This window comes from Durio zibethinus, chromosome 18 (assembly GCF_047325235.1).
Source record: "Durio zibethinus cultivar Kanyao isolate XHJ-2024 chromosome 18, ASM4732523v1, whole genome shotgun sequence".
Lineage (NCBI taxonomy): Eukaryota > Viridiplantae > Streptophyta > Magnoliopsida > Malvales > Malvaceae > Durio > Durio zibethinus.
In genome coordinates this window covers 9,828,082-9,840,259 of record NC_143179.1, presented here as the reverse complement: position 1 = coordinate 9,840,259, position 12,178 = coordinate 9,828,082, and the positions used below count along the sequence as shown (strand labels likewise).

The following is a 12,178-nucleotide window of genomic DNA, read 5'->3' as shown; positions in this document are numbered from 1 at the left end:
TGTTGAAAGCTGATCACCATAGTCAAACTAGTTAACATCATCTAGAAGCGGATCAATGAATGAATGTGTGGGAAACAACTAAGCAATTTGCCATCTTCAGTTTGATGTTTTTCTACTTTCTTTGTATCAAAAAGTTTTCAAAATCCCAAGTTTCTTCCAATTAAAAGGCACAAAACGTGTAACAAGATTGAGCAACTTGTTGCCACCAGCCCAATTGGAGTCTTTTGTTCCTATGATGGATATGTCTACTTCCTAATCACTTTGATTACTTTTTTTTGTTAAACTAATTTATAGACCGTTCTAATTAAAACATTTTTGTGGGATTTATATATGTTTTTTTGTGCTTTTGGACAAAAACAATCAGGGATCGGAGAAGGGTTATTAAAGAGGATAACAATTAATCATCAATTGATGAGTTCTTAAAGCACTTTCTGTTCAACGAAATTATATGAATTGTTAATGAATCTTGTTCGGCAATAGGAACGTTGATTATGGACATGTCGATTTTTGCAATATCCTTTCCAAACATGATCCCTTGGAGAAGAAGAAGTTCTTGCAATATCCTTCATGTACAAATTGGTAAGAAACTTAACCATTAGATTTTGCAAATCAAACATAATTTTAGCATGCTAATAGGAAATAAAAAGGAGAAAATGCTCGGTACAAAGGCTTAGTAAAGGTTGACTAATCTCCCCATTCCATTAATCCTTGGATAAAATAATTTTGAAAAATGAGTTAAATTAGGGCCGACTATTCTTATAAGTATTAAAACCACCCGTGTGTAAATAATGAAAGTTACGTGTATAATAAAAGATTGAAAGTGACTAAATTTATCTAATGAAAAAAGAATATTAAAAAAGTCTATGTTCATATTTAAGTGATTAGTCACCGGTAAGTTTGTAGTCAAGCACTTAAAATTAATTATAGACTCCAATCCATACACGAAATCTGTTGTTTTGACTTGAATCTTGTTTCTGCCACCAAATGGCAATGCCCCTTTTATTATTAGTCTTCCAAGATCTTTTCTCTTCTTTAACAAAAAAAAAATCATTAAAATTTCGATGAAAGATGGTTATCTTTTTGGTGTAATTAACCTTAAATCAAGTACATAAATACTCATTAATTCTATTACATGATCGATAGAGATGATTCTGTTTCAGACACGAAACTCTGTTTGACTAACGTTGGGGACAATATGTCGACAAGAAATGATCGGCTGGAAAGTTTGAATATAAAGGGTATATGGTAAGACATTAAGAAATTTAGAGGCAATGACAAAAGACAAATTGTACCAATAATAAAGAGGAAGTCCATAATTCGTTTGAATAGTTTGAAAATTAATTGACATAATAAGTGTTTTTCAGATTTTTAGAGTTAAATCAGACAAATCGTCCATATTATTTATCATAATCAACAAATTAACTCCCCACGTTGTGCCTGCTGAAGAATCTTTAGTTGTTCATTAATGAACAGATAGTTGTGTAAAAACTGAGTTTTTCTATACTTTAGCCACAAAAATTTCCACCTAATGCATGCTTACCTGACCGTGAAGATTGAAGACATAAAGGCCTAATTATGTATTTCTTTATGAATTTCTGGACATTATAGACTTGAGTTTGAAACCATGCAGGACTTTCCGGTACTGCAAATTCGTGTTAATTTTCTGACCCTTCAATGTGATCTGAGGTGAAAATTTTTCTGATGACATTGTGCGGAAGTGCAATTTAGTCCCCGTTTACAAATGAGTTTGTGTTGTAATTTTACAAGCTTAATTGGCATAGTTTCCATATAATATCCTTGGGAATATCTAATCATATCCATGTAACTTGGAATGCAAATTCCCTGATCTGAATTCACATTCCAAGTTTCATGTACATCAGATAACAGCCAGAAAAATGCAAGTTCAGAAAGGAATTAATTCATAAGATAACAGCCTAATTAACAATCATTGGATCATGAATTTTAATTCTTGACCTGTCCTGCTGAACTACTTTGGCAAAGAATTGCCTTCTTTTTCTTTTTTTTTTCTTTTACGAACATTATATTCAAGATTCTATTTACATCAATAGACACACTCTCTCCCATTTTCAACTAAACCAAGAAAAGTACAGAACTAAGTATTTCTCCTAACTAAGTTGAATTTCACCACTTTTGTATCCTATGCTGGTCTACAACTCCTCCTGAAATGGCTGCAGCAAGCGCTGCAGTGAAATTCGGGTCTCTAGTCAAAGAAGCTGCCATTTTTTGGACTAAAATCTGTTGGATTGTTGTTTGTTGGACTGGTTTTTTGGTATCATCGCCCATTCCAGCTGGTTGCATCAACTCAAGAGTTACAGCGGAAGCTGAAGATTTGGTGGGAGCAGATACAGGAGCTGAACGAGGGTTGGCATTAGAGTTGGAACTAAATGACAATTCAGCTGGAGAAGGTTGTGGGTGGTTGTGCTCTCCTTCATAAGTAGCCACCAAGATTGATGGATCTTCAGCACTTCTTTGCACCTAAAAACAATCAATTAATAGCAAAACAACAATCAGAGACAAATATTTCTCGAAATTAATGTTCCTCAACTAAGAGTCTCTCAATATTATTCATATGATGTGAAGGAAAATTAGGGGGAGAAGCACTGGCTCACCTTTCTCTTGACTGGACAACTTGGGGCAAAGGAGCACTTGAAGTATGCCCTGGGAGAGGGGTTATCTCTTGTCACCTTTTGACCATATTTTCTCCATTGATATCCATCCCTCACAATCTGTAACACAGATCAATATAAGAATATTCAAAATTCTTAGTACTTGGAGGCTAATTAATTGCGTTAAGAAACATTACCATAGACTAATAAATTCTATCAGGCAAGAAAACTAGTTTAGGGACCTACCATGCTGTTATCAGAAGGATCTGTGCGCAAGTAAACGCTTGAAATCTTTGCCTTAAAGCACTCCTTAGGCCTTTTACATGATTCTTCATCAACACAGCTGCTCTCATCGTTTCCACTGAATCCAATCATGTTGGTATAATCCTCACACTCGGCTTTTCTCTTCTTTGATGTTGCAGCTTCATTTTCAGAGTTCTTGCTTACCAATTCCATAAATTGGTTGTGCAAGGAGTAGTATTTCTCGCACAAATCTGTTAGCATTTCATTTAGCTTCTTGTTCTCAGCGTTAACCCGATTCAATTCCTCCACCAAAACGCCAGTCTATTTAGAATAAAAAACATTCAGCAATTTTCCAATTTAAACAACATTTATAGTTGAAATTCTGAGTAAGAAAAAAACTACGTTAAAGACATATTTGTGGTGCCATTAGAGCTCAGTTGAAGGAGGATTAAGAAATAGCATATATGAAATGAACAGAAAACATTATGGTTCAGAAGCCTGAAATGTTAGATGCAAAAGAGCAAAAGGTAAAAGATTAGTCATATCGAACAAAGGGGATGGACTAATCCTTTGCCTGCTGAAATGAGTGAATCAGAAACAGAAAACAATTCTTATTTGGGATGGACTAATCACTAAATATCTCGGATAATTCAACTAATTAGAAAGTCCAATTTAAGTTCTTGAAGACAATTAACTTGTACAGAAACTGACCTCTTGTTTAACTGGTACCTTCACATCAGAATCAGCCACTTCTCCCTTGGATTCTCCCTTCTGTTTCAAAAAGAATCAAAAAATTTTATTCAAGTCCAACAATCCAAAACAAGAAAATTAGCTTTACTAACATGGTTATCCTCCTCAATTGGTAATCCAAACTCACCAGAGTTTTGTTGCTATGATAGAAAGGATTGATGTTGAGGTCCAAAGCAGTATCCACCCAAGCTGATTCCATCACAGAAGTTGTACTATAGAACAAGAACAGGGAAGCAGGCAAGAAAAGGCAGTGGGCTGAAGCTAAAGAAATGATGAGAAGTCTCAAAGTTGTCAAGGGAATGAGATATTACCCCCCAGGAATAGGGAAATATATAGAGGATAGAATTCAGAAGATGCTTCAGCAGTCCGGCTTATTGAGGAAAGTTACAGGAAGATGAGTCTGAAAGAGCCTTCTCTCATCCCCACTTGGAATCCCCACTCGATAAGCTGTCTACAAATTAAATTATTGAAATGCTAAGGCGATGTAAGTAGGAAAGTCATGCACGTTGGTACGAAAATATTGAAAATCTAAGGCCATTGATGTCATGTCAAGGTCAAGCCCCCACCCACACCAATGAGCTTTATTCATTTGGCACATACATTTTGAACTCATGGCTAAAAGAAGCTTCGTCTTGTTGACCTTAATTTTATCTCGTCGACTTTCTCGCTTTAACCACACCCCCACCCCCCTCCTTCCATGCTCTTTCATTTTTATCCCTACTGCTATAGTACCATATAATAACAATGTTCATATTGATATGACACGATCTCGCCACGTGCCCACGTTTTTTTTTTATTTAATATAACTTAATTTTCAAATAATAAATTTTATAAATTTATCGTATGTCACAAATAAAAGTAGGAATAAGGGGATAAAAATTTATATATGCTAGTAAGAAAAAATATAAAATGTTGCTATTTTCCACTTTTTCTAGTTTTCAACACATTAAATTTTTTATGTTTAATTGAAAAGGGATTTGTATAAAACCAATTCGAAGAAGAAAGGGCACGTGCCTTAGTGGAACGGCAAGTCGGCAACAAGATAGATAATGCCTTAGTTGGTAAGACATATAATAATTTATTTGATATGAAACACCTTTTTTTTTTTTTTTTTTTCTTTAGTATAATTATAAACACTATACATACAAAAGCATTTTAATTATAATTTTTATTATAATATTATAATTATTTAATGATAATAAAAATCATGTAGAGATCTATCATTTATAAATGTAAATTTCATACTTTTTATATAATTTTAAATTATGATTAATTAATTATAATATAATAATTATAAATAACATACTCTTAATACGTATAGATTCTTAAAAATTTAGTGTGAAATACTAAGTAATACTTTCTATGAAATTATCAATATTGATTACAACTAGTTTATATTTCATAGATATACAATTATATTAATAATTACCCATCCAAAAAAAGAATTAGTTTAAATAATTAATTTACATACGCATTATATTTTTTGTGATAAAAGAGTTCATTTTTAATAAATTAATAATAATGATTTTTTTAATTTTATAAACAAAAAGATTTATACATTTTTTAAAATATATTTTAAAGAGTATATATTCCTTTATTATTTTCCTTTTCATTTGTGGAGAAATTTTCATATTAGTACAAGGTAAAACGTAAGAAGAAAGATAACTTCTTGGTCTTCGTCTTAGTCTCGGTCTCTTTGACAACTGAAAAGGGTAAAAGCTTGGAACCCAAAATTCCCACACGGTTTCCCATTTTTCTTTTCAAACTAATCTTAGACTTTGTTTAAGATACTTAATTAAAATAAAGGCCAAATTTAAGGACACACAAGAATAGAATACTTCTATAACTCCTACTAAGTTTCTATTTCCTGCAGTTAGTCTAATTTTTTTTAATTTTTTTTCTCTCTTTCTCTCATGTACTTTCTGGGAATTAAGAATTGAAATTCACTAATGTGTCATCTGGATGGCAAATAAAATTAAAAGTCAAGTGAAGCAAGTATTTGTTATGTATTTTTAGAAGAGGGAGTGATCTACAACATCATCGATTTGGTCATACACGCTGAGGTCATTTATAAGATAATATTAAAAGATCAAAGCTTATCTGCAAAAACCTAAAGTCTTCAAGGTCCTTACCTGTAGGGTCGGATTTAGGATTTCTGATAATTGAGGGTGAGTATTTTAACTTAATTTATTAAAATTTTTTTTGAAAAACAAATTAATATAAAAATTTTCTTACAAATTATCATGTATAATAATTTTTTTCTATAAAATATAATTTTTTATGTCATAGATACACCAGACCCTGAAAAGTATCTAGGATTGCCAACTATAGTGGGGAGGAATAATACACGGGTATTCAGAGATTTGAAGGGCAAAATATGGTCAAGAAGGATCAATTCTCTATGTGGGAGGCAAAGAAGTTTTCATTAAGTCAGTTCTCCAAGCTATTCCCTCTTACTGTATGAGTTGCTTCCTACTTCCTAAGAGTTTGTGCCAAAAGATTAACAGTTTAATTAGCAACTATTGGTGGAGTGCAAAGAAAAATGGGAGGGGCATCCATTGGTTGAAATGGGATAAAATGTGCATGAGTAAAGCCAACGGAAGAATGGGTTTTAGACATTTGGAGTTTTTCAATCGGGCACTTTTGGCCAAACAAGGATGGAGGCTGATTAGAAACCAGGACTCTTTGCTGTTCAAAGTTCTGAAAGACAGGTAGGTATTTTCCAAATGATGACTTTTTTGGAAGCCAGATTAGGCCGAGAACTGTCCCTTACATGACGTAGCATTTGGTTGGCTAGGACGGACCAACAGGTTGGAGTAAGTTGGAGGGTGGGTGATGGGCACCGTATAAGAATTTGGAAGGATCAGTGGCTCCCTAAGTACCTCCTTATAGCCAAGCACGGGGATGCAAGTGTGGCTTTTTTGTTCGATACACAAACCAAAGGGTGGAATAGGGATCTTGTGGATCGTACTTCCCATATGGAGGTAATGCACCAAATATTATCTATTCCTCTGAGTACAAACAGTCACTCTTGTTGAAAATATTAACTCAAATCCCATAAGAAATTTATTTGAGATTTGTTAGAGATTTGTCAGATATTATTTGATGGACAAAAAAACTTGTAAAAGAAAAATTCTAAGAGAAAAAAAATTCTTAATAGGTAAGTTTGACTTGTAAAAGAAAAATTTTAAAAGGAAATAGATTTTTAATAGACAAGTTTAACTTAAAAGAGAAGAATTCTAAGAGGAGAGGGATTCTTAATGGGCAAGTTTGTATGGTTATAAATATGTGAAGTTTCTATATGGCTAGGTATGAAAAAAAGATGTAAGAGAGTTGTAGGATTTTGTGGGATAGACACCTCATAGGAGTATTAGGGCTCTACGTCTTATGGGTGTGTATGTTTGTTTGTGAGTGGACTAGAAGAGACTGTCCACATAGGTATGATGTATGGGAGCATATGAGTATGTGTTTGGTTATGTTGAAAGGGTATATAAAAATTTAGGTTTGTGTTTGTTTGGGTTGAGAATATTTTATAGGACTAGAAGAGATTGACAGTGTCTTATGAGTATTGATTGTTGAATGAGGTTAATGATTTGATGTAAGTTTGTAATTCTCTACAACTAATGGATCTTGTTTTTCATCCGTGGATGTAAGTTAGTTGAACCGAATCACGTTAAATTGTTATCTCTTATGTATTTGATTTATTGTTTGATTTTTTTTTTGTTAATGTGATTGGATTGGAGGCTTTTAGTCCAACAACTTTGATGTGCTCACGTGGTGCATGGATAAAAACGGTCATTTCTCGGTTCGGAGCACATATAGCATGATTTTATCAATTCAATGCATGGATGGTAATGGTCAGTTGAATGGCGCAAGAACTTCTACTGCTATTGAAAGACAGATTTGGAGAAAGTTTTGGTGTACAAATATTTCAAATAAAATCAAAATATTTTGACGGAAGTTGATGCTGGGTTTTCTTCCAACCTACACCACACTACGAAAGAGAGGGATTGGCGTCCACGAAATATGTCCTAGATGTGGCCAGCAGGAAGAAATTATAAACCATGCCATTAGTGACCGTGAAAGGATTAAAGTTGTCTTGAGTATGGCTGCCCTAGTAGCAAAATGGAGGGAGGTTGATCTAGAGGCAGACAATGGTTGGCTCGATGAGGTTGCCAAGGCAGTGAGTAATGAAGAACTGGCGAGAGGACTGGCCCTTTGCTAAGTTGTGTGGCATAATAGAAACCGAGCTATGAAGTCAGATGAGCACCGCAAACCAAAAATGGTGGTGCAATTCGCTTCTGGTTATTTAGAGGAGTTCTGGCTCTTTAATGGCAGCAGGATAGATTGTGAACTTGTGGCAGAGGTTGCTTGGGAACTTCCACCGCTGGGCTTCACTAAAATAAACTTTGATGGCCCTCTTAATCTAGCTGAGGAATTGGGTGGTCTTGGGGCTATAGCAAGGAATGCTAATGGTGATGTTATTGGGACTGCCATGAGCAAAGTAGCTAATGTGAAGGACCCCAATACAGTTGAAACTTTTGTTGCGGGCATGGATATGGAGTTGGCGTCCCATATGAGGTTTGAAAATATTATTCTTGAAGAAGATGCTTTACAAGTCATTAACGGGATCAGATCAGAAGCTGAAAACTTGTTGGAGGGAACAGCATGAGAAATATCCGTACCTGAGGAATGACCTTTTAATCCTTTAGAGTGAAACATGTTAAAAAGGATTGCCAATGTTCATGCACATAGGATTGCTAAATATGCTTTACAGCATAATGTTAATAAACTGTGGGTGGGTGGCTGTCCTGAGGATATACTAAGGCTTATCAATTCCGTACCCCCGGATTAATAGTAATACACTTCGTTTCTTCAAAAAAAAAAAAATACAATAATAACTACATGATTGTTGACTGAAGAATATAGCTTAAACACTATAATATCATAGATAAATTATTTTTTGACACATATATGTCTAAACACATACACATATAAATATGTACATATATTTATTTAATAAAATTTTATTTATAGATTTCTTAAATATAAATATAATATGTGAAAGAATAAAAATCAATATTTCTAGTTTTAATATTTATTTTCATTATAATGTGGAGAATAATAAATACTTACTTTCTTATATACAATGAAAATGGTAGTTTTAATTTTATATACAATGAAAACAAGAAAATAAACATTACTTAAAATTTGTTTTTTATTTTTTATTCTTATTAATTCACACTTTATATGTTATATGAATTCTAAAAGTTTTTTATTTGCTTTTTTTTTTTTCTCAAAATTAATGTATATATTATAATGAAATTATTTATTACCCAAGGTATAAATATTCAATTACAAGATAAACAATAAAAAGTTTTCTTTCGTGATTCTCAATTTAATGGGGGCAAATGTGATAAAAAAAATTTTAGTGGGGGTAAATTTTGAAATTTTTTAAAATATATGAGATTTTTTTATATGTAGATCGGTCCTGGTCCCTACTGAAGATTTTTTTTCTTTTTTTTTTTTTATTTTTCCGTTTGTTTGGGAGTTTTATCTTAGTTTATAATTTGAATAGAAATACATAGTAATGGGGAAGTTTTCTTCTTTTTTCTTTTTAATGCTCCTATTGAGATTAATACTTAATAGCCTTAGCAAGCCGAGACATTTAAAACGAACTAATCGTGTTTCATAGGATCCCAACTAAGGTTCACACTGGATAGCAATCTTTGGTAATTTCATTATAGTCAATCCAGTCTTAAACAATAATTGAAAAAGCAAAACGAAATTACAGTACGGAAATTAGAGGAGTCTTGACTTGAAGTAACCCAAACTTCAAACAGGAAAACCATGTGAAGTAACAGCTGGCACTCTTATCTTTAATTTCCTTCGTCAAAAAGAAAATTGAATGACAAAAAACTATGGTTCATATAAAGAATGAATGAGACCGGAGATGTCGGCAAACGTCAAATTCACACTAGTTTAAAAGGCAGAAAAAATGGTACAATGGGTTGGGAAAAAGAAAATTTGACCTACTCAACCTTTAAAAAAAAAAAATCCTTTGGACACAAAGTGAACAAGTTGGTTGATTGGATGGTTGGAAAATGATAGATTCAAGCAGTCTAACACCCCAAATACAGCCACAGATTTGCTCTTGATCGATACAATTATATAAATTTGCGTTTAAGATTAGAATTTTAATAGTCATCACACAAAATTAAAAGCCTGTTATTGTCAGTCACCTTACCTATTTTGATTTTGTTTCTACACTAAATAGCAGTTCAGTCTACATACGCTGGAAAATCAGGTCCATTCTATACAAGATTGGTGGGAAAATAAAACGATAAAATCTGGGTTCTATTTAGAATTTGAAAATGTTTGGTAGAATACCATATTTTACGCGCACTTAAGTAGACCATATGCATCTGCAGTACTCTTGTTGTTTCCTTCCCTGTATTGCCAATGCTTTATAGTTTCTGTTGCTTTTGGGGGTTGAAAGATCAACATAATAGTTACAACTAACAAATAGACGACTTCAACTACTACTTAGAATTTGCAAGGATATAACAAATGGCTGTGAGATAAGCAACCTGAGGTCATTGATTGCGCAAATAGCCATTAATGAAAACTTTCAAAACAAATAGCCTTTAATAAGAAATAAAGTGGGGTTTCTTAGTTGAATTGAAGAGGCATCCAAATACACAAATTGATATTAATATTAGTTAAATCGGTTTATATAGAACTTTCCTGTTCTAAGTCTCCTTGATCTAGCTTGCTTAAAGGCAATTATTTTATCAACAAAGTAAATCTACACCATGTATGTTTATGTTCTTTTTTTTTTTTTCTCTTGTAAAAGTTCTAAGAAACTTTTGCTCGGATTGTTGTGGAAAATTTGATGCATGTACTTTGTTCACATGTAGTGCGTGCATATATATGATCCGATGATAAAATCTTTAGAAGAAGTCAAAACAATAAGATTTTTTTTATCAAATACATCCAAAAGTCTAGGGTTTCAAGTCTAAGTCATCGCGAATATAAACTTTGTTAATGTTAGTTTTCCATAAACCCCAATACAAGCAGACATGAAATCAGCAAAATGACGTACGATGGCTGACGCTTTAAACCTTACGTAAATTTCATTACTAATGGAATTATGACTCGTGGAATTAGTGGAGTCGTTTTTTAATTTGGTTTTTGTTTGCTTTGTGGAGTTTTGCTTGATTTGATTAAGCTGATGTGATTTACAACTCCCCAATACCACTTGTGTTCTACACGTTTCATGTTGCTTTTTTGAGGTAGCGACAGGTGGAGTACAAGACTCCGTGGCCTTGGGCCTACCCACCAAATTTCTAAGGGGAAAAGGGTTTGCCATTGTCCAGGCAAACAGGCAAAGCAGTCATCTTTCCCTTTGTTTTTTTCCTTTCAGTTGGGGGAATCTGATTCAGCATCAGACCATAAGAGTTACAACTTCGCGATTGGTGAGATTCCCTTACCTCTCACGAGGAGAAAAAGAAAAAAGAAAAAAAAACCAAAGAGAGTTAGGTAGACATTAGAATTTGAAGAAGAAAAATCAGCGAATTGTTTGAATTCAGATTTCTTGATGCATCATCTAATTCGGAATTCAATTATCAAATTGTGTTGCATTTTTTAGTCAATTTTGGTTCATGATATAATTAATATATTCTCGTGGAAAATGGATTCCTCAATCTTAAAATATAATTCTGGCCAAAAAAATTCTTAAAATATAGAGAGTGGTTAGTTTGAAAGTAGTTTGCTAATGCATTAAGAAAGTGAAGAAGACAACTATTAAAGGTCTTCTTTTATTATTTTTTTTTTGGTGCCCTTTTGTAACATCATTAGTACCAAAAAGTCATGATTCGTGGCACCTACAATATATTTAAAAAAAAAACTCCTTAAAGTGTCAATTTTTTTGAGGACAGGTCCGCTTTTGTTGGACCAAAAGCCTTGAAACCTTTCAATGTAAACCAAGCCAGCCCAGTTTCTGCAGAATCAGCTTGAAATAGGGCCAGTTTGGTTAGCCTCACTTTCTTTTTCTTGGGCTGTCAAATTGCTTTATCTTTTTATCGGCTGGCCTTTGAAGGATTCTCAGATTGATTGGGTCTTAATTGGGCCCATTAAAATGCTTTCATTTTGCCAGTGGCCAGGCGTTGGTGGATCTCCTAAAGCTTGCGATTTTCGCCTAAGAGATCAAAGCTGAGTAGCCTTTTTGGCATTGCGAATTGTCAAACATCACGGGACCTTTTCTTTGACGAAATGCTCCTTTCGATCCTTATCCATGCGTTGCAAGTAATGTGCTTTGGTTTTCTTACATTTAATTGCTTGATGGCGACTCTGTGCTTTAGCTGGAAGCCTGGAACAATCTTTCTACATGTCTTTTATAAGCAACGTGCAATGTAATCAAACACAAACTCACAAATCAGACAAGGAACTTTTTCTCCGAGAATTAAAACTGTCGAGCTTGTCTCACTCAAAAGAAAGATCAATTTCATAAGAAAATAACTTTGATAATTACGAAAAGATTATTGAGTTATAACTTT

General features: G+C 33.4%; 1 protein-coding gene across 1 annotated transcript; it reads right to left on the bottom strand.

Annotated features, from left to right (window-relative positions):
- Positions 1-1,902: 1,902 nt before the first annotated feature.
- On the bottom strand, positions 1,903-4,070 carry LOC111299409 (putative WRKY transcription factor 40). The gene is made up of 5 exons (XM_022894587.2): positions 3,748-4,070; positions 3,582-3,641; positions 2,874-3,191; positions 2,631-2,747; positions 1,903-2,496 (listed from the first exon to the last, which is right to left on the bottom strand). Exons 1-5 carry the CDS (start codon positions 3,817-3,819, stop codon positions 2,143-2,145), a joined length of 921 nt encoding a protein of 306 aa, XP_022750322.2. The 5' UTR covers positions 3,820-4,070; the 3' UTR covers positions 1,903-2,142.
- Positions 4,071-12,178: the final 8,108 nt, after the last annotated feature.